Source organism: Drosophila bipectinata, chromosome 4 (genome assembly GCF_030179905.1).
Source record: "Drosophila bipectinata strain 14024-0381.07 chromosome 4, DbipHiC1v2, whole genome shotgun sequence".
NCBI classification, from domain to species: domain Eukaryota; kingdom Metazoa; phylum Arthropoda; class Insecta; order Diptera; family Drosophilidae; genus Drosophila; species Drosophila bipectinata.
The window spans coordinates 5037783-5064464 of NC_091740.1; the positions used below are offsets into that span (position 1 = coordinate 5037783).

Below are 26682 nucleotides of genomic sequence, written 5' to 3' on the forward strand. Positions count from 1 at the left end.
CTTGGAGCGGTAAGCTGCGTTGCCGCGGTGCAAGGGGGTGTGGTGTCTGCTGTGGCATGTGGAGCAGGTATGGGCGCTCGTGCAGTCTCGCTGCTGGTGCCCTCCGGCAAAACAGTTTAAACATAACTGCTTCCTCCTTATGTAGTCAGAGCGCCCATTTACATCCATTTCTAGGAAACGCGGACATAAGCGAATGGGGTGGTCCTCCCTCGAACAGAGATCGCAGCCCTTTTGGCCCGGAACCACTCGAGTCTCGTATGAAGTGAGCCTCCGAGCAGGGGCAGTAGGAAGTCCCGACCTTGCCGGAAATTGAACGTAGCCACTAGGCCTGACGTCGTCGATGGCCTCCAGAGTGCGATGGCGCTCTGTCAGGAAGTTATCTAATTCCTTCCATGTTGGAATCTCGGCCTTATTATGTACGGATTGCTCCCACATAGGAAGTGTGACCTTGGGGAGCTTTGACGAAATCATAAACACAAGGAGACAGTCCCAAGCCTCAACATTAACGGAGGACATTTCTAGGGCTGTCAAACAACTCTGAATGGTAGCTTGCAGCTCCTTCAGCGCGACCCCGGACTCTTGAGAAATAGCCTGGATGTTGAAAAGGATCTTCAACTGGCTGTTGACCAATAGCCGCCGGTTCTCAAAGCGGTCTGTGAGGCTTTGCCATGCGGCGACAAACCCCTCATGGGTAAGCGGAGCCTTAGAAACAATGGCGTGGGCGTCACCACTTGTTTTGGACAATAAGTGGAACAACTTCTCTACCGGGGTGAGCCGCGAGTTTTGGATGTAAATGGCCGTAAACAAGTTTCTGAAGGTGGGCCACCGAAGATAATCACCCGCGAAGACCTCGGTATCCACCGGAGGTAACCGGCAGCCTGTAGGCGCGGGCGTGTGGACATTGACGGGAGCCTGAGTGGATTGGGAAGCAATTTTCTCCCGAAGCTGGGCAATACATCTCGAATTGACGGAGTAACAGTAGCTGTACTTCGCTTCCAGCACTGTCGAGGCGGCCGCATTGTCGTCGGACACGGCTAGCAAATCGGAGCAGCTCTCATAGCTCTTCTCCACCTTCTCCCATAGTGCCTGAATTTGGTCCCAATGAACTTCGCACATGTATTGGGAGCCTATTTCCGTTTCTGGGGCGCCCGGAGTACTTATGTTAGCCTCAAATTGGCTAATTCGATCTGTTGTGGTGATGAACTTTTTCAACGCCACTTCGACCGCACTTGGAGCCATTTTTGCAACGGAGTGAGTCTACCTCTGTGAAGGACCGGGGGTTGTATTGACGGATTCGTCACTCCTTGCCCTTGGACTGGCACTGGTATCCTTAGGCTTCAAAAGAGGCGTCCGCGGAGATGCGGATTGAGATCTGTCCAAACGGATGGCTGGGATCGAACGCGGCTTTTTGTCGTCTCCCGTGGGCATTCTCAGAGTCCAATTCGCTGGTCAGCGCTTGCCCCGTACGAAGTGGTGGCCGGTCGCACTAATGTGATGAGAACGGTGAGATCGCGGATGAAAGGCAATTACAAGGAGCAAGTGCGAACTAGTGGCGCCGATGTGGAAAGGAAAGTCGTGTGCGGCACAATTCGAATGTGGAAAGAAAAACTTCAGGCACCAGAAAACACCCAAAAGGAGACGAGGTTTGTTCGGATTGTAGGCGGATGTTGCCGGATGCGGAGTAGAAGCAGAGTTGGAGGCACGAAAAAATGGAAAAAGTACCGGAAAATTCGTGCTTGTTCGGAAAAAAATGATGACGGTTTATATATGTATGTATATTTCGACTTGTGTGGTTCGTACTGAATTTAATATATACTGAGATATTAAACTCTTCACTATTTTCGAATTTGCGGAGCCGGAAGGTGGACTTAACTTTGGCTTGAATTAAACACACAAAAATATAAATAATTAATTTTTGGCTAACTTTCGGATTTAAATATGATGGAGCCAGAAGGGTGGAGTTGAAAATCTTAATTTTTAATCAATTGAGGTTAATTATCACGAAGCTGGAACGGTGGAATTGAAACCTAAATATTTAATTAATTGAATTTAATTAACACGAAGCCGGGAAGATGGAATTAAAAACCGCGGCTCTATTCGGACAGAAGGTGGATAATTAAATTAATTAATTATAATTTTCCAATAATTAAATCTTCGACTTTAATTATTGAGTGGCCGGAAAGGTGAATTAAAAAACCTGGCCCTTTGCTCGAACGGAAAATAAGAATTAAATAAATTTTCGTAGTTATAATTATAAATACATAAATTTCAAATTAATTGATTTTTTAATCTATTTTGTAATGCAGCCGGTTATGCCGTCGGCACCCTGTACGTACCTCAAAGAAAATAAACAGAACCGAAAAACACAACACGGCTAGGTCGAGAATTTAAGCGACACAATCACGGATTTGTAGTGAAATGGCGGTTTATAATTGTTGGTTTTAGAAAATGTAAATTTTTTTTAAAATTTTATCGGCTATATATTTCCTGAAATTGGAGGCAGAAAATATTTGGAAATTATATGGACATGCATGCAAGTAGGGCAAGGGCATGTAGGGCATATGATGGTACAGTAGAGCTTCGATAAGTGGACTGTATGTGTTAAATTTTATCGGTTATATATTTCCTGGAATTGAAGGCAGAAAATATATGGACATGCATGCAGGTACGGATATATGTAAGGGCATGTGGGCATATTTTGGCACAGTGGAGCTTTGATAAGTGGACTGTATAATTGGGGGAACAGAAAAGTTATTTGGTGTAAAAAATGACACTGATTGAGGAAGATAAAAACAAATATTACGACAGCGGCGGACTGTTCGGTGAATTTGGAAATTCCGGAACTAATTCACACCGGTGGCCAATATTAATTATGCCTTCTTTTTGTCACCACACAATTTCACTGTTCACTTGCGAATTTTTCGCGGATTAATTGCACCAAAAAAATATGTATGTGCGTATGTATGTATGCGGATGCACATATGCCTCGACCGTTGGCAAGCGAATGAATAACGGAGAGGCCGAAAACGGCGAGGAATATGGGCAGCACACAAAACGGAGACGGATAGAAAAATTTGCCGAATTTTAAGATTATTATAGATTATTAGAAAAATCTCAACCTGCCGTTGTGTCGGAAAACTCGGACTTTGAGTAGACACGGAGGGAAAAACAATCTTGCAGCAGTGTGAACGAAATTTAATGTTCGGATCACTGCTGAAGACCGGCAGAGAGATGGAGACGGAAAAATGTACTTATCTTTTGGCGGAACAATGCCGAGAACTGCTGGCAGAAGAAAATCCAGTAATTATCCGGCTCGAAGGACCAATGTTTGTAGGGGGGCGTTGATTCCGCAAAAGACTCCAGAATTGGGGAAGAAATGAAAAGTCGGGGGCGTCTTCAGTAATTTACAAAAGAAGCGCGTTCAGCTTTATTGGCTGCGTACATCGAATTAAAAACTTAACTTAGGAAGAAAACAGGGCAAAAGTAATAGAAAAAATACGATCGACGACGGCCGACGAAGGAGCGAGAGCGCAAAGAGGGGCGAGCGCGAATGCGCTCTTCAGCGCGGGTGCGCTCTTCAGTGCTGGTGCGCTCTTCAGCGCGGGTGCGCTCTTAAAGTTGCGGCACAACGGCCCCTCACGTAAACATATATAAATTATAAAAAAAAATTGAATTCAATTTATTATAAAATATGAAATTAAAAATTGAATGCGAATAACTTCTAAATCAAGTAGACTATTAAAAAACGGTTAACATATTTATTATCTGTGGAGCAGTACCTTTCAAATGATGTATCGAATGTCCTTAAAGGACATATTACAGGATTCCTTAATAATTCAATTAATAACAGTGTTCATTACAAAAGAAAGTTTAGATTAGAATTGTTTAGATTACCTAAAAAATTCCTACTAGGTCTCTTTAAAAGTTCCTACATAATATTATAATATTATAATATATAATATTATGTATATTATGTATATTATGTATTATGTATATAAATATATATTATATTATATATATATATATATATAAAACCTCTTTAAATAGGTATAGCTATAAAAATAGCTATTTCTTTGACCCAATGAATAGATGTTTGTCCTTTCTCGCAATGCAGATAGTACATAAATTAAACAGTGCGACAAAAAAAGAAAAAAATTGGAGGAACTTTTGAAGAGACCTAATAGGAATTGTTCATTAGGTCGAGTATAGTATAAAACAGTGGTGGGCAAAACTAACACATGTTTAAAATTTGAGTGTGTGCGTAGCAGAGAAAAACAATGAGAGCAGAGAATTCACTGAGCGAAAAAAACGTATTTTTTTATTTAATTTTTCGTTAATTCAAAAGTTGGAATGGGCACTAAAATAGTGTATTTTGTTTTAAAGAAAGCTTTGCTAGCCAGAGTTTTAAAAAAAATGAAAAGCTACGCTTCTCTATCTATATTTTCTATGGACAAAACTTTTTCCAACCCAATTTCTGAGAAAATTTTTTCAGTGGAAACATTTTGATTTTTAATTTGTGCTGTCAAATGAATCAAAATGAGAGCAAATGAGAGAGTTCTAAAAAATATTTGAGAGTGCTCACACTGTCAGTGTGCCGGCAGCGCTGCGGCAGAATTTCCTACCCTATACCACTAACCATACAGCATATAGACAACCCATCGCGCTCCGTTTAGAGACTGAGAAACAGAAAACATTTAATGCGAGAATGAGCGTAAGATGAACGAACGATGAGCGTAAGAGAGCGTAAGAAATCCGCTCTGGGGCCTGCTGGGGCCTGTCGCAAGAAATTTTCGCGTCCATTTTCGTTGCATGAAATGGGTTGTCTATATGCTGTATGGTTAGTGCCTATACTCGCGTGCTATGTAAAATGAGAGTTTGCCCACCACTGGTATAAAACCATGTTTGAAATTTTTCAAACACCCTTAAAATCTTGATTTATTTGGAAAAAACGGTTTTTCGGGACTTTTTTGCTCTTAAAAATTCCTAAACGCGTAATTTTAAACCGATTTTAAAATTTTTTTCGTTTTTCAATAGTTAAATGATGGAGCTTTTGAAAAAAAAATAGATCTTTATTTTATTTCAACAAAAAAGATACAATTTTTATGCAGGAAAGTGACATTTTTGAATTTTTGTCGTTTTTTTTGGACTTTGACGCCATTTTTTCGGTACAACTTCCAAGAAATGGTATAATTTTCGACACATATCAATATTGTCTCGTTGATTCTGAATAAAACAAGACCAATTTCATTAGAAAAATTATGAAAGTTGGTGAAGTTATAACGATTTTCCCAAAACAAGTCACTCCAATCTTGCTAGCGTTCCGGAGTAATGGTGTGCCGTTCCATTTCCATTATTCCTTTCTTTTACACACTTTTACTCCGGATCGCTAGTAAAATTGCACTGACTTGTTTTGGGAAAAGCGTTATAACTTCAACAATTTTCATAATTTCCTAATTGGTCTCGTTTTATTCGTTATAACTTCAACAATTTTCATAATTTCCTAATTGGTCTCGTTTTATTCAGAATTAACAAGACAATATTGATATGTGTCAAAAATGATATCATTTCTTGGAAGTTGTACCGAAAAAATGGCGTCAAAGTCCGAAAAACACTACGAAAATTCAAAAATGTCAGTTTCTTGCGTAAAATTTGCGTAAAAATTTTATTTTAATTCTTGCGTAAAAATTTTATACTTTTTGTAGAAATAAATTGAAGATCTATTTTTTTTTAAAAGCTCCAACATTTAACTATGGAAAAACGAAAAAAATTTTAAAATCGAATTAAAATTACGCGTTTAGGAATTTTTAAGAGCAAAAAAGTCCCGAAAAACCGTTTTTTCCAAATAAATCAAGATTTTGTGGGTGTTTGAAAAATGTCAAACATGGTTTTATACTATACTCGACCTAATGAACAATTCCTACTAGGTCTCTTCAAAAGTTCCAAATCACTGTCGCACTGTGTTATTGATCAATTTTAAATTATTGTTATTATATATAAATTATTTTAAATTTTGTCAGTTTTACTATTATTACATTGTGATTTTCATTGTATTTTTTATGAAAATTTAACAACATTTTTCTTTGGCTTAAATAAACACTAATTTTGATTTTTCCATAAAATTTATGTTTTTTTGAATTTTCTAAAAAACTTATTTTTTTACTTAATAGGTACGTAGGTATTTAAATATTTTTGAATTCCAATGTGACCCATTGAGGTGACTTGTAAGAAAAAAAGATCTTAAGCCAAACAAAATCTTTTTTCCTTTTCTGTCTAACTACCAAAGCGCCTTGACAGGGTGACATATAGACGGGTGGTTCAAAAGGCACTCGTGAAACCCTTGCCTTCGATTGTTTTATAATCTTTTTTTTGGACCTTTCTATCATCCAACCATTCGTTTTTTATGTGTAGACACTCGGGTGCCTAAAATACTCGGCGTTTTTCGTGTGTACTTATTGTGCGAGTACCTAAAAAATGAATATCTGCAGCTGCCGACGAACTTCGGTATCAGTTGAAAGTACTTCGGTAGTAGCAGCTGGTTTCTTTTTATACCCTGGCAGAGGATCTTATAATTTTGTTCAAAAGTGTGCATCGCAGTGAAGGGGACATCTCCGAAGTATTTATATTCTTGATCAGGATCACCTCCTGAGTTGATATGAGCATGTTCGGCTGTCCGTCCGTCCGTCTGTCTGTTTTTACGAGAACTAGTCTCTCAGTTTTGAAGATATCGACTTTGCGCACACCCTTCTTTCCTTTGCACGCAGTATATAAGTCGAAATGGCCGGGGCAGAATTAGAGAACTCGGATTTTGTGCGAATGATTTTTTTGGCAAAATAATACGACATGCCAAAATGCATAGGGTCGTCCGACTATATCCTATAGCTGCCATATAGCTGAAAGATCGATAATGGTATTTGGTAAAGATACCAGCTTTGGTATTTTTCAAGATAGAAGCTTTTTTCTTATATTTCTTATTGTAATAAATTGGTTATATTATGATAATCTCATAAGAATCGGCCATCTATGTCCGGCCATCTACTGATTATAAAACGAAAACTGTTACCAGCCGGGCCTCCGAGGCTCGGCTTGCGGTTTTGAAAGTTAAAGAATTTAGCCTTTTGTGTACGAGGTGTGTTCAAAAAGTAAGGTGACTTTTCACCTTACTGAAAGATTTTTCTCCTTACTGATTTTTTTGCTTTGTTATGTTGGTACACTCTTCCTTAATATCTGTACCAAGTTTCAATTGAATTCCCTTTTTCCTTTGGTTGTGAGAGGAGTAAGTTGTTGTTTTCGTGCTCGGCGGTTTTTTTCTATCGAAAAATATGGATCAAAGGATTGGTATCAAATTTTGTGAAAAAATAACATTATGTGCTGCGAAGTACTTGAAATGTTGGCAGTGGCATACGTTGAAACTGTTCTGAGTAAAAACAAAAAAGCAAAGCTAACTTCGGGCGGAGCCGAAGTTGATATACCCTTGCAGCTAAAACCGGATATATATCGCAAACATCGGATATAGTTGGCCGATCCTTATGATTACATCATAATAAAACCAATTAATTACAATAAAAAATCTAAAAAAAAGTCCCAAGCTTCTATCTTCAAAAATATGAAAGTTCATATTTCTACCAAAAACCATTTCCGATCTTTCAGTTATATGGCAGCTATATATAGGATATAGTCAGCCGATCCTTATGAAATTTTGCATGTCGTAATATTTTGCCAAAAATAGCTCTCATGTCAAATTAGCTCTCTAACTCTAAAAACACCAAAGTTATACCATTTCCGATCAATCAGTTATATGGCAGCTATAGGATATAGTCGGCCGATCCCGGCCGTTCCGACTTATATACTGCGTGCAAAGGAAAGAAGGGTGTGTGCAAAGTTTCAAGTCGATAGCTTTAAAACTGAGAGACTAGTTTGCGTAGAAACAGACAGACGGACAGACGGACAGACGGACATGCTCATATCAACTCAGGAGGTGATCCTGATCAAGAATATATATACTTTATAGGGTCGGAGATGTCTCCTTCACTGCGTTGCCCACTTTTGGACAAAATTATAATACCCTCTGCAAGGGTATAAAAATGTTTACAAATGGTACCAGCTCTTTCAAGATGGCCGGGAAGATGCCAATGGCGAGCCTCGCTCTGGACTCCCAAGCACGTCAACCACTGATGAAAACGTTCAAGCAGTGAAGAAAATTGTTTAGGAAAGTCTTTGAATCACTATCAGAGAAGTTGATGAAGATGTTGGTATATCGCTTGGCTTGTGCCATGAAATTTTTTCCAACGTTTTGAGCATTAGGTGTGTGTCAGCGAAGTTTGTTCCGAAATTGTTGAATTTTGACCAAAAGAACCGTTGCATGAGCATCGCTCAAGAGCCGTTGAATAACGTCAACGACGACCCAGATTGGTGGCGAATCATGAGTATATGGTTATGATATCGAAAACAAAGCCCAATCGTCCCAATGGTATAGCCCAGGTGAGCCAAGACCGAAAAAAGGTCTTTTGATCACGATTTTCTTGCCATGGCGATTACAATAGCGTGGCGCATCAGGAGTTCTTTCACTTTACAAACAAGATTTGAAAACTTTTTAAAAGCTTGACGTTATTGGAAAATTTTGGCTCCAGATTCATGATCAACACAAAAAAAAACCTTTCGGAAACAGTAGCTTATTCTAGCTTATTCGCAAGACCCAAGCAGTGCAGTGTTATTTTTCGGAGAGGGAGTAATGCAGTATCTAGTTAGACACGAGAGTTGACGTGACCATTCGTTGTGCTGGTATACACTAGTTTTGGAAGAATGGGGCACGGTTTGCGAACTAAGGCTGTGTGTTGATTCGTATGCGGTGATAGATCTGGTTTCTCTCCCTTTATCTCGCTCTGAGCTTAAGCGTGGCGTAAGTTAATGTCTGGTAACTAATAAAAGGATAATAAGCAAGGCTTCGATTCTCCGACAAAAGAAGTAGGATTCGGCCCTAACCAAAAAGGTTATCGTGTTGTTAGAGAAACGAAACCGGAACATTCTGGAACTAGTTAAAAGGCTACAGATGCCGGCGAGTGAGTTGCAAATGAATAGCTAGACATCAAAGACGCCAGTCGCCGTCATTTAAATCTTATTAATAGTCGCCCAAGCATCGATGAAAGCTTGCTTGTTATTCCATAGGAAAATGTTTGGGAAAAAATCTTAATCACAAAAATAAATGCTTCAAAAAGGGAAATTCAACTTTGGAAAAGGAATCCAAAGATGTGGTATTTTCTAAATGCCATTTTTTAATTTGTGTTTGTATACATATGTACATTTCAAAATATGTTTGTACTAAAAACAATGATGATCAAGGCAATTACACGGGCTACACGGCCGTCCTATAAATTTCTAGACTCAAGGGAGCTAAACATCTTACTTCTCTTGACATGGCTAGCGTTTATGCCATTTCAATTGAAATACTGCTTTTTTTAGCTTTTATTTTCGATGATCTTTGGATTAAAGAACTCACCTCCAGTGAGTTGAATTGAAGGCACTTGGCAGTCTTTCTCATTCATTTGTAATCATTTATATGGACGATATAGTAATTGTTTTAAAAACTAAGGAAAAAGCTAATGAGCTGTGCAACTTGAATTAGACGTTATAGCTAAGGTTTTCCTTGTATTCTTGGATTCTCTTGTAACCTTTTAAAAGGCCTTTTCTTGAGAGCTACAGCTTGTTTCCTTGGCTACGAAATAAAAGCGGGGAAGATACGTCCAAATTTAAGCAAAATAGATTCGCTTGTGGCGTTGCGTCCATGAAGTCATTTGCTACTTTAAGACATTTCATTGGGTTAGCCGGTTTTGATTATTTTTTTCCCCCAGTTTCCCATAGAACTGGGAATGGTATGGTGCTATCATTTTGCACTGTTTAAACTCTAAGCGTTATGTGGTTAAAAACTAGAGCATCCCGTAGAGATCATATCATATCAAATGAATTATAAACATTGGCTGACGCGAATGCTGTAAAACATTTTTGTCACTTGTTGCATGGGAAAAAAATTCTATCAAATCTCAGCGCATCGATGCCCATCTTCTTATTTCTTTTTGCTGGGCCACCGGCGCCAAATGATGCTGTTTACTTAACTTTTGGACGTGAGGGTGGAACATTTATAATAATTCATAAGAATGATCTGAGTATTCACCTGGCACTGGGTTCGCTTTGCAACTGGACATTCGTAGGTCTACTGTTAAATCTGGAAAGATCTATGTATCCCCGTTGGCCATCCTCTTTGGTATCCTTGAAAGCTATGCTTATTGGATATGCCTCCACATGCACTAGTATCAGGAGTACTACTAAAGTATACTTTAATCATTACGGCCTAGCCGTTGAATTTCCAGCGTGGACCGTAGGTATAATTCATCCTCGGACTCAAATAAAAGCTTAAGAGTTTTATTCCAAAATATATCGGGAATGAGGACCAAGTCCTAGATGGTATTCCTGAATTCTGCTGCATACGATTTTACTGTAATCATCCTTGGGGAAACGTGGGTCAATAACCACTTTAGCTACTTTGCCTAACTTGTAAAGGCCGAGATGCATCCAGTACCCAGTGTGTGCGACAGGTGGTGTGATTATCGCTTTACTCTTCTCTCTTCTATCTCTTCAGACTACATCACTACACCTTCCGGTGGCCAACCCTCTACTGGATCAGCTTGCCGTTTCAGTCCAGGAAATCCTTGTGCCACTCGTCTATTTAGTATATATCATGCTCATATGAAAAACATCACCAGTGTCTTTGCTAGAACGTTGGATCCTAGAGCTTTGATGGTAGATGGCGATTTCAAATTAAGCTCCATCGTCTGGTCTTTGGACCCGGGGGCAACTTTTACAAAAGACATGAATTTTTATTTTTTTGATAATATTTTTAGTATGGGCCTCTCCCAAGAAATAAGTATTTTAAATAACGTGGTCGAACGGTCTTTTTTTTTGTGCGCACTGCGTTTTGATAAATATTGGTAAGCCGGTGTTTACTTGCTTGAGAATCGGATATTTTTTTGGCACAATGGTCCAAGGTAAAGTGTTTTTTAACTATTTATATATATTTTTATATTCTTAATTTTTAAAATGGAATTTAAGCTCTTCTGTTTAATGAAGTCTTGTAAAAAGACAGTCTCATCCACTCTCATCACAGCGTACTATCGATTCAGATTCACTGCCTCAGTTTTGGATGCCATTTTCCGTAGGTCAGGTTTACATTATTATAGTGATAATTGTCGTGCTGTCCAAGACGAAATGAGGGTTCATGAGACAGACTAAGAATGGATTTAAAGAGTTGTTCACTTGTTTTCGTAAAATCAATGACCAGCTCCGTGCGCTTGACTCAGTTTAGCTGCCTTCAGCTACTAAATGGGGCCCCTAAGCGTAAGAAATGCGCTGGTTGTGAACCGCCTCAGCCTGCTCAGCCGACATTAGCACAGCCGCTCACATCTTTGGCCACCCCAAGGGCTAGAACTGAGAACAATTCGTCGTCCGAATTTCTCAAGGAAAGTGAGCAATTGTCTGATATGTCATGCATGGTATCCCTTCAAGTGATACCACAGGTCCTAGTGAATGAAATTTTTGTTAGAGACACCAAACAGGGTATTTCACAGTCCGGACCAACGGTACCGACTAATGCTACAGTACCTACTTTGTACCTACGACTTCAAAACTCTTACAGGAGATTATATTTGTTTCTCGGCTCGCACCTGATACTTCAGAGATTGATATTTCGGCTTATATCAAAGCCAAAGGGGGGGTGGAGTGCTCATTTCGGTAGACTCCCAACTTGCTTCTGTAGAGGTGAAATCACAAGAGTCTGGTGACATATAATTTATTTGCATTAAAATAATTTTGATCGCCAAATCTTAATACATTACATGTTCATTTATACCGCCTTCATCCGAGCTGCCCACATATTGGCATCATTTGTCGGCTATTCGATACGTCTTTAATCTTATGACAGATCGTGACCAACTCGTAGCGGTGGGCGACTTTAATATGCCAGAATTAAAGTGGTTCAACGTCGATAACTCACCATCTTCACCACTCTCCATGACTTCACGGCGGGCATGTTTGACATGTCCCTAGGTCAGATTAACCATGTTAGAAATTCGTTAGGTCGGCTTTTAGACTTATTTTTTGTATCTGATCCTGATGGTACTGCTCTCTTCAGAGCTTTCCCCCTTTCAACCCCAGAGGATCCATATCACCCTTCGCTTGAGGTCTCAATCGAAACAATTCCTGGTATCGATCAGATGTCTCCACGCGTGGTAAATAAGATTCGCTGTTTCTGTATAGCTGATTTTCACAAACTTAATAGCCTTATTGATACATATGATTGGTCCGATATACTGGCATGCACTGATCTTAACGTCATTTTAGAAACATTTTACTGTACTTTAAATACATTTTTTGACTCCTGTGTACAATGGAAATATCCGTCCGCTTCAACAAATCCTCCTTGGTATACAAGGTGCCTCATTAACCTAAAAAATATTAAAAATAGGCTCTTACCAAAATATAAAAAAAACCTGCATTAGTAGTTGAAAAACTACTACCTACTAGCTCGGTCGAATTTTACCGTGCCTAACGCTGAATGTTATAGGAATTATATTGACCGCTGCCGGATACAATTTAATCAGGATCCAAAGCAGTTTTATAATTTTGTAAACACTAAGCGTAAACACGTATCTTATATTGGAAGAACACAAAGAGTCCTATTTAAAAACATACATTCCCGTTTGGTCCGCGGTACATCTGGCGTCCCTCAAGGATGTCATCTTGGCCCGTTATTATTTACTCTTTTTATTAATGTTTTGCCCCCTGCTTTAATGAACTCTCTAGTTTTTATGTATGTATAAGATGATGTAACGCTTTGTCTTCAGTCCTGTCCATCTGTGCTCAATGCACTCTACTGTTTGATCTTTAAAACTTTCAAAAATGGTGTTTAGCAAATGTTTTAATACTTAATGGATCAAAATGCAAATGTATGCCTTTTTATCGTTCTAGTCCTCTGTAGGCTACGTATTCTCTCTTTGGAATTGCCTTAAAATTAACTCAGGTTAATGATCTCGGCGTCTTAGTAGACATTAAACTTAAATATGCCGACCATATTTTTACAATGGTTAATAAGGCTAAAGCTGTCCTTGGTTTTACTAACACGTGGTCCACAAAATTTAACGACCCCTACATTACTAAAAGCTTATTCAGTTCTTTGCTCCGTCCGATACTGGAGCACGGTTCATGTGGCTGGAGTTCCTAAAATAAAGTACATTAGGACTGCATAGAATCCGTACAAAAGAATTTATTAACTGTTTCACTTAGAGGTCTTAGCTGGGATGCAAATCTTTAACTTCCATTTTATAGGAGCAGACTCCTAATAATAAACTCACCTAGCTTAACAAATCGTAGGACAATTCTCGGTGTAGTATTTCTACATAACCTAATTAATGGGGGTTTAGATAGCCAGCATTTACTGACACACATAATTTTAACATTCCTAATTGAAGGACTAAAAACTTTTGTCCTCTATTCCCTAGCCATTGTAGCAAAACATATGCAAAGCACGACTCTTTTAGGGTCATTTGTTCGAACTACAATGGTCCTTCAAATTTAATATATAGAATTTTAAATTTCCTTACAAACTCCTCTTAGCTTTACAAATAACAAATAGCTTAATAAATATTAATAAATCATTTCTGGAGCTCCCCTCGTTCTGTGGGTCTCTAAGATCTGCTCACAAAATTTCATGAGAATCGGTATAGCCGTTTTGGAGGAGTATGGTAACAAAAACTGTGACACGAAAATGTTATATATATAGATAATACTAGTGCCCCTGTGAGAGTACGAAAATTTCATAGGCTTTCCTGGAAGAAAAAGTCTTCAGTCTTCATCTAGCTTTCTTTGAGTTCGGACGTTTACTTTTGTGCAGAACCGAGTGCAGTGCAGAAGTTACTGCTACCCAACTTCGTGGGTGTGATGCCGTTCGGTGCGCGTCGATCTGCCGGCGTGCCTATCACACCGCTTGTGTTGATTTGCCCTCGGAGGCTATAAAACTCTTCCTGCATGCTACCTAGCAAAGTTCACCAGAGTCATGAAATTGTAGTTTTAGATGATATTTTTAGTCTGGGCCTCGCCCAAGTAAATAATATTTTTAATGATTTATCCAAAATTCTTGATCTTATATTTTTAAATAATTTGGTTAATAGTAAAGTAGAATTACACGCGGCTAGACTAGCGGTGCCACATTATGACTACTGCAGGAGCTGTGGAGACGAAGAAGAGGAAGAGACAGTCGCACACCTCCTGTGTCAATGCCCTGCGCTGGGGCGCATCCGACTCAAATTCTTGGGCGCAGCAATACTTACAGACCTTACAGATCTCGCGGAGGTCGCTCCACACAGACTCGTAGCCTTCATCCGTAAATCTGGATGGGACCGCGAGCCGCTTCAAGAAGGATAAAGCACCTTTGGGCACATAAGTAGTGGGAAGGGAGAGGTCCTTTTGTAGGATCCTTGCCTGTGCAATATCACAAGGAGCCCCAGCGGCTCAAGTGGATGGGGCTCAGAACCGGCCCTCATCGCCGCCTGAACCTAACCTAACCTAAAGTAGAATTATGCAAAGTACCATTAAGTCCTTGTGATATGCACCACAAGCCGTTGGTAATTAATATTGAGTTTTATAGTTTTTTGCCGTCTGCTTCCCCCATTCCATATTATCATCTGAATGATACTAACTTGTCACTTATTAACGCCTCTATTTCAGCCTTTGATTGGGTTTCCCTTTTTTCGGATGGCTCAATCGATGATTGTTATATTAAGTTCTGGGTTCCCCTTTTTAATATTATTGATACTTATGCCCCTGTGAGGGTACGAAGATCCTATAGGATCTCTATATCTCTATATCCTATTTGATTTCCTTAATAAGTTCCTCTACAATCAGTATATATCCGATGTCGAAGCTAGCCTTCGATCCAATCCTAAAGCTTTTTGGCGATTTGTTAACAGCAAAAAGTCAAAATCGGACATACCTTCATCCATATGTTATGGTAATTTAGCAGCCGACTCGGATCAGGGCGTTTCTGATCTTTTTGCAAAATACTTTGCCTCTAACTTCGAGCCGAAGGTTCCTTGAAGTGATCATGAAACTCTTCTTAGCATTGAGCCTTTTCTTAATGTGAGTAACATGGACGTTTTGGACGGTGACCTAGTTGAAGCCACTGGACATTTGACCGAGTCGCTCACACCTGACGTGGACGGTATCTCCCCATTCTTTCTTAAGAGGAGTATCGCTTCTCTTTCCACTCCCCTTCAACTGCTGTTCTCCTTTTCGCTCTCTTCTGGTAGATTCCCCCACCGGTGGAAGATTACTTCTATAACGCCTATTCACAAAGGTGGCAGTAGGTGTGATGTTACCAACTATCGACCTATAGCCAAAATTTGCAACGTCGCTAAGATACTGGAGCGGATAGTAACTAAAAAATTGACTTTTCTGGTTCGCATTTTTATATCCCCCAACCAGCATGGTTTTTTGCCTGGGAGGTCCACTACCACTAATTTAGCGGTCATCTCTAAGCACTGCTTTGAAGCTTTTGAAAACCGATTTCAGGTTGATGCCATTTACACCGACTTCTCCAAAGCCTTCGACAAAGTGTGTCATGTTGCCCTTCTGGCCACATTATATAAATTAGGTATTCATTCCTGCCTATTAAGTTGGTTCGAGTCTTATCTGGCTGACCGACCTTGCCACGTTACTATTGGAGACGCTATCTCAAGTCCATTTGTCACCTCCTCTGGTCTTCCACAAGGCAGCTCTCTTGGACCTCTTCTATTTATCATTTTCATTAATGACATCTCGTCATGCTTTCGTCATTCGTACTTTTTAATGTATGCGGATGACCTTAAAATCTATAAAGCGATTAGCTGCATTAGTGATAGTTACTTGTTACAGGAGGATATATCCAGAGTTTACTCATGGTGCTCCCGCAATCTTCTTCCATTAAACTTATCTAAGTGTATGTTTACCCGTTACAGTAGGCGGTCTCTTGAAATCTGTACGGGTTATTCTATCAGTAATTATAATTTGGCAGCTAAAGAAGAGGTGTTAGACCTTGGTGTCTTATTCGACAGCAAATTTAAATTTTCTGGTCACTTAGACTATATTTTACCTAAAGCGTATGCTATGCTGGGCTTTGTTAAGAGGCACGTGAACCAGTTCAAAAGTCCATACTCGAGTCTCAGCGTCTATGCTGCATTCATTCGGTCGAGGCTGGAATATGCCTCAATAATTTGGAATCCGGAGTGTAAAGTTCGTTCCAACAGAATTGAGCGACTCCAGATAAAATTTTTTAAATTTGCACTTCTGCCTCTAAGGTTTCAGGATCCTGTTCCTTCATACCAGAGTCGTTGCCTTCTTCTGAATGTTTGCACGTTGGAGGATCGGCGTAAACTGGCAGCGTTAACTTTTTTAAACAATTTAATTGTTGATAACATTGATTGTCCTTTTTTGTTGGGACTCGTTAATTTTAATGTTCCTCAAAGGGATCTTCGTACCTTTGCCCCCTTTCGGGTCAAGTGTCATAGGGCCAATTATCTTTTAAATGAGCCGATAGAGCGGGCTCTTTCTTATTTTAATTCTTTGCCGCCCAGCCTCCGAATTGAGTGGGGCTCTGATAAGGGTGTGTTAAAACGCAAGGTAATCAGGCATTTATTAAGTTTTTGTTAGTATTATTTATTAGTTGTAAGTTGTTATTATGTAGCCATGTAAGGATTTGTCCGTTGGCGAAATAAATAAATAAATAAAAAGGATTAAAAAACTTAAAGAATAGAAGCAAAAGCTGTACAAACTATTTATAAATACAGGGAATCCTCAAGCAGGAGAGTTGTACTTGCAATTTTAATTTTAATTTTATACTTGCGCGAATTGTAATTCCTTTATAAGTTTCTTTACAACCATTACATATCCAATGTCGAAACTAGCCTCCAACCCCTTCCTTAAGCTTTTTGGTGGTTTGTTAATAGCAAAAAGTCAACATGGGACATACTTTCCTCCATATGTTATGGCAATTTATGGAAGTTTAAGTATATGTAGATAGTGATAAATAAATACAAGAACGTTAAGTACCATCAGGATCGAATTCAAAACATAAGTTTAATAGCGGACCTAACGAATTTCTAACATGGTTAATTTGACCATGGTCATGGTGCGTGATAAGTGACAAAGACGGTGAGTATCGGCATTAGACCACTTAAGTTCTGGGATATTAAAGTCACCCAGAGCCAAAAGATGGTTGGCTTTTATTTTGTATTTGATGAAAGCCGAGATATCAATCTCTGAAGTATCGGAAGTCCTCCTGAAGTATTGAAAGTCCTCTACACTTGAAATTGGGATGGCGAATTGTTCTCAGTTCTAGGCCTAGGGTTTGTGTCGCTTAAAAATAGTGAGATGGAGCAAAAAAAATTAGATCCTTGTAGGTACATATTTTGAAGATTGGGCCGAGGGTTGCTTTGGAAATGTGTTCGATAAATTAGTAAAGCAATGTGTTAGGCGATCGACGAACAGGGAAGACTCTTCCCCTGGCGGAAATTTTAATTTGCTTAGGGAACTTTAGGGAATAGTTTAATTCTATTAAATATAAAATCTTTATAATAAAAAACATAAAAATGTGTCAATGAATGCAGAGTGTGAAATCATTGTGTTTGGCAATGGGCTTAAAAGTTTTCTAATGAATGTAAAATTTTACTTAAATGTAAAAAACAGCCTTTTAATGTTGTTAATAAAGAGCGATGGAAAAAACCTCTTTTTTTTGCCGTCTTTATAATTCGAAACATTTTGTTTCATTACCCTACTAACTTTCCCATCAAAGTAACTCAACCCAGACAGTATCTGTCAAACTCAATATCTGTATCTGTCTGTAAAAACCCTGAAAAGCGAATTGCCAGGCTATTTTTTCAAGATCCACAATTATGATGTGTCCGGAAAATTATTTGTTAAGTAACCATAAGCTTAATTGGCAAACAAATTATGCACTTTAACAGTGCACTCAAACAATACCTTAATGCTTAATTTTTCCAATAAATGACGACTTAACGGTGCAAAAGACGTTTCCTTTTCATTTCACTTAACGAGAGCTGTCATTTTGAAAAGTAAAGTAGCAATATGAAATTGATAGACTCTTCAGTAAAGCATTTCACACTGTTAACCACTTGCTCATTTTAAGTGTGTATGTATATCTATATCTAGCCCAAAAATTGGGTGAATTGTCTCAAATATATTTTTCAGTAAAAATAATAAATAATACAAATTGATTATAGAAATAGTTTGGCATAGTTTGGCAAAGTTTTACAAAAAGTCATCAAAAAAAAAACCAAACAAATTTGAAACAAATTTAAGATTTTTGGGTATTATAGGAGTCTTTGTGCCAAATCTTATAGCTCTATCTCTTATAGCCTATGACAATCTAAGCGTTATTACGGACAGACGGGTGGCTATATCGACCAGGCTGTTAATTAAGAATATACATACTTTATACCGGTTATACATCATAGACTCATTCAGAAGCAAACAAATGTAAACATCCACTAGAAGTTTTTGAAATGCTGTTAAGCGACGGAGGCTCTTTAAAAGTCTTCGGCCATGAGGTATTTCCCATTCGAGGATATTAATTGAAATTGAATTGAAATGAAACTTTGATCTGTATAACAAAGATGAAGATGTTTGACAACATTTAGGTGTGTTAATTAAGCAAATATAATACGCACAATACAAACTAAAATCTTATCTCTTTTAGATTCATCTTACCACTAATAACGATTAGTGGTTGACGCCGACTCTTAAAAAGGGATGTTTTGGAAAATCAAATCAAGAAATATTTTGATTGTAAACGGTAAAAAACCAAACCAAAAAAAATAATAGTCACAAACTTTAAAAAAATTCCACAAGCATATAATGACATTAGAATATTTCATTAGTATTGTACATTACTAAATTTTATCTAATTATGACTTTCAAAAATGTTTCTTTTAATCCGATAATTATGTAACTTTACTAAAGAATCATACATACATACATTGCTTACCTTCATGAATTTGACTAGATATAAACGTTTTTATTAATGTGTCGGTCATTTGTGTGTATAGACTGAGTGCATAACGTAAACTTTGTAGTTCCGATGATTTTTCTAAAAACGTCTTTTTCAGTCCATTTCCACCAGCGTGAAAATATTGCTTAATTGTATCTAAGGCAACATCCAGCACGGCACACTGTTTAGGTGACAAATTTTTTTCGACTTCCTTTGATATGTCCATTACTCCGCTAAGCGCACTTTTAACATCTTGTTTTCCTGCCATGTGAGATTTGAACAGCCGCCCCATGTCTTCTATTTTGGCATTGGATGCCAAATTCTTTGCATTATCAGTCAAGTGCTTAAACATCATCTATTTAAAAAATGTATATCAGTGAATTATCGAATAAAAAAGATCGGTACTAACAGTTTTATCAGTCATTGGTGGTAGAACGATTGTTTTTTCCAATATGCGCATTACAATTTTCCACAACTCCTTCAATAACCTTTTAAGAACAGTTTTTTCACACGTTTGGGCATATAGTGTTAATGAACCATCCAGCAAATCCATAAGTGGTCTTAAAACTTCATCAGCCTCAACAGCGACCGCATTGCGTTGAATTACTTGGTTAGCAGTTGAAAGATTTCCGCTTCCTCCCTTAATAGAAAGTAGCATATCCCCTAATTCACGGACGGACTGGGTGATTCGTGGTTCCAAGCTGAAAATGTATTTAACCTCTTAGTTATAGTTAACGATATAAATTTAGTTAAAGTCCCACCTGATAGCGAATTGTGATGCCAAATCATCCAGTGAAGAGTTTAAATTTTGTTGAAGTTCTTTTAAAATGTTAGCCGCATCTTCTTCTAACTTATCCCCACCCATGGACTCGAACATTTTTTCCAATTGAACTCGAAGTTGTTGAATATTATTCATAAGGATACAAGCCTATTAACGGAGTAAAATAAAAGAGTTTACGGTTTTATTGCTTAGCTAGAGTATGAGAATTTGGTAGAAAATGGCTTTTGGTGGAGCAAAGTTTTAAATACTCTCTTAAAAATTTCTTCTTAATTTTATACTATTATAGATTACGCAGTGCATATATGGAACATCTCATAAGATGATGATGTGACATCTCATGATAAAAGTGTTCGTATAGATGTACCACCAAAAGCTGATGACGCGCCGGAGTGGCGTTGGGTTGTACACTGACTTCTTTCATAAAATAAATTATTCAAAAACAAGAAAGGTAAAACCGGATATATATCGCAAAAATCGGATATAGTTGTAGATATGAGAATATCATATTATAAAACAATAATTACAAAACCGAATCTAAAACAAGAAAGCAAAGCTAACTTCGGGCGGAGCCGAAGTTGATATACCCTTGCAGTTAAAACCGGATAAATATCGCAAACATCGGATATAGTTTGCCGATCCTTATGATTACATCATAATAAAACCAATTTATTACAATAAAAAATCTAAAAAAAAGTTCCAAGCTTCTATCTTCAAAAATACGAAAGTTGATATTTCTACCAAGTACCATTTACGATCTTTCAGTTATATGGCAGCTATAGGATATAGTTGGCCGATCCTAATGAAATTTGGTAGGTTGGATCAACTGGCCAAAAATAGAATCTGTATTAAGCTTTCTATCTTCAAAAACACGAAAGTTGGGTCTTTTCCGATCGTTCAGTTATATGGCAGCTATAAGATATAGTCGGCCGATCCTTTTGAAATTTGGCATGTCGTAATGTTTTGCCAAAAATAGCTCTAGTATCAAATTTAAACTCTCTAACTCTAAAAACACCAAAGTTATACCTTTTCCGATTAATCAGTTATATGGCAGCTATAGGATATAGTCGGCCGATCCGGGCCGTTCCGACTTATATACTGCGTGCAAAGGGAAAAAGGGTGTGTGCAAAGTTTCAAGTCGATAGCTTCAAAACTGAGAGACTAGTTTGCGTAGAAACAGACAGACGGACAGACGGACAGACGGTCAGACGGACAGACGGACAGACGGACAGACGGACATGCTCATATCAACTCAGGAGGTGATCCTGATCAAGAATATATATACTTTATAGGGTCGGAGATGTCTCCTTCACTGCGTTGCACACTTTTGGACAAAATTATAATACCCTCTGCAAGGGTATAAAAAGTCCCAAACTTCTATCTTCAAGAACACTTAAGTTGTTATTTCTACCAAAAACCATTTCCAATCGTTCAGTTATATGGCAGCTATAGGATATAGTCGGCCGATCCCTATGAAATTTGGTAGGTTGGGTCAACTAAACAAAAAGTTATAGCTTGCTTTCTTCAAAAACACGAAAGTTGGGTCACTTCCGATCGTTCAGTTATATGACAGCTATAGGATATAGTCGGCCGATCTCGGCCGTTCCGACTTATATACTGCGTGGAAAAGAAAGAAGGGTGTGTGCAAAGTTTCAACTCAATAGCTTTAAAACTGAGAGACTAGTTTGCGTAGAAACAGACAGACGGACATGCTCATATCAACTCAGGTGATCATGATCAAGAATATATATACTTTATAGGGTCAGAGATGTCTCCTTCACTGCGTTACACACTTTTGACAAAAATTATAATACCCTCCGCAAGGGTATAATAAAAATAAAAACAAGAAAGGAAAGCTAACTTCGGGCGGAGCCGAAGTTGATATACCCTTGCAGTTAAAACCGGATTTATATCGCAAACATCGGATATAGTTGGCCGATCCTTATGAGAATATGATTATATAACCCAATTTATTATAATACAAAATTTAAAACAAGTCCCAAACTTCTATCTTTAACAATACCAAAGTTGGTATTTCTACCAAAAACCATTTCCGATCGTTCAGTTATATGGCAGCTATAGGATATAGTCGGCCGATCCTAATGAAATTTGGTAAGTTGGATCAACTGATCAAAAATAGAATCTGTACTAAGTTTCAGCTTTCTATCTTCAAAAACACGAAATTTGGGTCATTTTCGATCGTTCAGTTATATGGCAGCTATAGGATATAGTCGACCGATCCTTATAAAATTTGGCACGTCGTATTATTTTGCCAAAAATAGCTTTTGTGTCAAATTTGAATTCTCTAACTCTAAAAACACCAAAGTTATACCATTTCCGATCAATCAGTTATATGGCAGCTATAGGATATAGTCGACCGATCCGGGCCGTTCCGACTTATATACTGCGTGCAAAGGAAAGAAGGGTGTGTGCAAAGTTTCAAGAAGATAGCTTTAAAACTGAGAGACTAGTTCGCGTAGAAACAGACAGACAGACGGACAGACAGACGGACAGACGGACAGACGGACATGCTCATATCAACTCAGGAGGTGATCCTGATCAAGAATATATATACTTTATAGGGTCGGAGATGTCTCCTTCACTGCGTTGCACACTTTTGACCAAAATTATAATACCCTCTGCAAGGGTATAAAAATATGAAAAGACATACAAAGTAAAATAAGGAAAGAAGAGGAAACAACAAAGAATCCACAAATCAACTTAGCGTCCATCGTTGTCACATGTTCACTAACCTCTAAACCACACCCTATTGAATATTTACTAAATCGCGTACATTTCAGTTAAAATCAAGGAAAGGGGAGAAACTGGGTATTTGATACACACATACACTGTTAGTTTAAGCCTCTACGGCACGTACCGGCATATACACCGCAACCACAGGGTCCGCCTATTTCGAAGTCTGCAATAACTCAGACCAAATCCAAACACTTTACCTCGAAGAACCGTTTCATGCAAAAAAGATCTATCCACAAACCCACCAACACATAAGCTTTACATCCGCAGCAACAGATACAGAACGACCGTATGACCTACAATTAAACATTCAAATGAAACACAGGAGATATCAATTAACTTTTAAGTTTTGGAAACTTTTTTTCTGTATCCCGTACCACTTCGGGGGAAACACCAGACGATCCGTTTTGAAGGACCAATTGTTAAGTGGAGCTCAAGCCAATGATGAATAACCATCGCACTACCGAACTGAGCGCACGTGCTTGGTTTGAGCTCCGGGAAAACTGCACCATAATACAGCTAATCAAAAAACTGGGGTAGCCCAATATAAGCGAAAAGACGCTATACTACAATTTATTAAAAGCAATAGACAAGCTTTTTAGAACAGTTGTGATGTGCTAAACCAAAACTAGTGCATTGTTAAAAAAAAAAGTGCCACGCAATGAGCTCATTGAGCAACGATAAAAAGAACGAGCGTAGAAGTTCAGTGAACGAAAGAAACGGAAACAACCCCCTCCAATATCGGAAACAAATTTCGCAACAACAAAGAGCAGTGCTACAATTTCTGCAATCACAGCGACAACCACTGCAACTCAAAGTACCGCGACGTCAACGACTACAAAAACACCAACTTCGGAAAGTGCCAAAGTGGCCACGGCCACACAGACTGGAATGGATCGCTACATCCAAATTAAGCGCAAGCTTAGCCCGCAGAGTAATCCGGCAGGCAATAAAACAAACATTAACCGAGTCCTGAAGATCGATAAAGAACCAGATACTAACAGATTTGCCCTACTGGCGGAGGTTGAGGAAAACCAACCAGCCCAAGACACCGCAAAAAAACCCAAACCCCCTCCAATCTAAAACAGGGAGAAAAGCTCGAGTGCCCTGGTCAACAAAATTCCGTCGTTGATCGGGAACGGTAACAACTTTCATGTTGTTCCGCTTATCAAAGGGAACGTCCATGAAACAAAGGTGCAAACCAAGACTGAAGAGCATTTCCGAATCGTGGGCAAATATCTGGACACTGAACAGAAAAACTATTACACGTACCAGCTGAAAAGCAGTACAGGGCCTACAAGTGGTTGTAAAGGGAATAGAAACAGATGTTACCGCAGTACCGGAAATAAAAACAGTACTTAAAGAAAGGGGCTTCGCCGCCAAGAATGTTATTAACATTCAAAATAAAGATAAAAAGCCACAACCCCTCTTCATGGTCGAGCTCGAGCCAGAAAACAAGTCGTTGAAGAAGAACGAAGTCCACCCAATCCACAACCTGCAATATCTTTTGCATCGGAAAATCACTGTTGAAGAGCCACATAAACGCAACGGTCCAGTGCAATGCACTAATTGTCAAGAGTATGGACACACAAGGTCTTACTGCACATTTCGGGCTGTCCGTGTAGTCTGCGGGGATGCCCACAACTCCGCTTACTGCACTACAAACAAGGACTGTACCGTGAAGAAATGTGGAAACTGCGGAGGCAACCAAACGGCAAACTATAGAGGATGTATGGTGTATAAGGAGTTAAAGAGTCGCATGCGTCAAGCGACCGCAACGCGGTCTCCATAGAATGCGTACATTGCGTCAAAAACTACGCCAGACGTCTTCTTCGCCAAAGCTGCCAGATCCTCATTCGGTCCACTAAACACCACCAACGGCTTCTCCTATGCCGAATCTCTACGATCTGGAAGGGAAATTCCAATTTAGCCTTACTCTCAAAGCGCTCAACAGGCCCTAGAACAGCCAGACAGCAAAACGGAAACTATGATGCTTACCCTCCAACAAAGTATGATGGAGCTTATGTCATTCATGAAAACGACCATGCAAACGCTTGTTCAAAACCAGAACATGGTGATACAGCTGATCGTAGCACAACAGTCTAAATAATCTATGCAGGCGCTACGAATATCAATGTGGAACGCCAATGGTGTCTCACGGCATAAACTAGAATTGTCACAATTCTTGACCGAAAACCATATTGACGTTATGCTACTGGTGGAAACGCATCTTATAAGCAAATACAACTTTTAAATAAGAGGCTACACAATCTACGGCACAGATCATCCAGATGGGAAAGCCCTCGGCGGAACTGGAGTTCTAATCAGAGATCAGAGACTGAACACCATTTTCACAAAAGGATTGCAACAAACTTCTTGCAGGCCACATCGATACAAATTCAGTCAAGCAACGGAATCCTTTCAATCGCTGCCGTTTACTGCCCTCCTCGTTTCTCAATCTCGGAAGGACAATTTATGGACTTCTACAATTTACTTGGGGATCATTTTATAGCCGCAGGAGACTACAACGCCAAACATACGCACTGGGGATCACGTCTAGTGACTCCCAAAGGAAGACAATTGTACAATGCAATTATAAATGTGAAAAATAAACTGGACTACGTTTCCCCTGGAAGTCTCCCATACTGACCAACAGACTCACGAAAGCTCCCAGACCTTATTGATTTTGCAGTGACAAAAAACATACCTCGCAATCTAATAAGTGCCAAAGCTGTCTCGGACTTATCATCAGACCACTCGCCTGTGCTTCTAACGATTCTTCAAAGCCCAGAAATAACCGAACACCCCTTCAGCCTGACGACGCCAAAAACGAACTGGCTAAAATACAAAAAGTAAGTGAGAGCCCACATAGAACTCGGCCCGGAATTTAACATGGAATCGGACATCGACTACACTACGAGCGCCCTGGAAGAAGTACTCACTGCGGCAGCTAAAATCTCTACTTCTCATGGGAAAGCAGTAGACCGAAACAAATACTTCAAATCTAATCAGCAAATCGAACAGCTCGGACTCATGCACAAAATTAAAACGTGTTTGCCAACATACACCCACAAGCTACTGGAATCATATCTCTACAATAGGGTATTCTCAGTAATATGCAACGCAGCTACTTCGGGCGACTACACCATCGAAGCTGGAGTTCCACAGGAAAGTGCACTCGGCCCGTGTCTATATGTTTTGTATACTGCGGATATTCCTACGAACGAGCAACTAAGAACGTCCACGTTCGCCGACGATAACGCTATCCTTAATCGCTCCGGTTGCCAAAGCAAGCAACAACCCAACTGGCTAATCATCTCATAATAGTGAAAAGGTGGCTGTCCGACTGGCGCATTAAAATAAACGAACAAAAGTGTAAAAATATAACGTTTACTCTTATTAGAGAAACATGCCCTCCGCTTTTATCAAAGGGTATGCAGATCCCTTAAGCTAACGAAGTAACTAATCTGTCGTAAGCACATCGATTGGAAGAAGATGCACCTAAAACTGAAAGACAGAAGCCTCCACTGGATCACTCACTCTTCAATTGAGTTCTAAAGCCAATCTGGACGTATGGCTCCCAGCTGTGAGGGAACGCGAGCAGCAGCAACATAGACATCATACAGCGCGCACAATCAAAAATCTTGAGAACTATCACAGGGGCAACTTGGTATGTTCGCATCGAAAACATCCACCGGGATCTGGGCATCCTCGCCGTGAAAGACGAAATCCAGAAGCAAAAAAGAGTCATACAAAGAAAAACTGTTTTCGCACCCAAATTTTCTCGCTCGGGGATTGACTCGGGTTTCTAGCGTATCCCGCCTTAGACGCAACGACCTCCCAACCCAGCAATCGATTTTTAGGGGCGTCTAACTCCGTATCAGTCAATATGACTGTTAGTTAAGTTAAAAATATAAGATTTGATACACCTCTTGTTAGTCTCGCAAAGAAAAGATTAAAGAAATAAAAACAACGTTCAAAAAAAAAAAAAAAAAAAAAAAAAAGAGGAGCCCCAATTAAAGGTCTTACTCCAATGAATTCCGCTTAGAAAATGTTTCTATTTTGT

At 39.0% G+C, this 26682-nt stretch overlaps 1 protein-coding gene and 1 long non-coding RNA gene across 3 annotated transcripts in view; one reads left to right on the top strand and one right to left on the bottom strand.

The window, feature by feature from the left end:
- The window catches only part of unc-13, a gene marked incomplete at its 5' end in the record, with an annotated part of 135131 nt that overhangs the window by 10372 nt on the left and 98077 nt on the right, over positions 1-26682 (bottom strand). The window contains 3 exons of the mRNA XM_070282486.1: positions 19073-19439; positions 19494-19785; positions 19846-20012. Coding sequence (XP_070138587.1) covers positions 19073-19439; positions 19494-19785; positions 19846-20012 — 826 coding nt within the window. The remainder of the gene's footprint in view (positions 1-19072; positions 19440-19493; positions 19786-19845; positions 20013-26682) is intronic.
- On the top strand, positions 5961-19053 carry LOC138926871 (uncharacterized). Of its 2 annotated transcripts, none has more exons than XR_011443562.1 (3): positions 5961-6167; positions 18453-18734; positions 18794-19053. It is a non-coding gene; the product is annotated as an uncharacterized lncRNA (long non-coding RNA). The 2 variants fall into 2 exon arrangements; XR_011443561.1 differs by lacking the exon at positions 5961-6167 and adding an exon at positions 17841-18226 and having other exon boundaries at positions 18794-19051.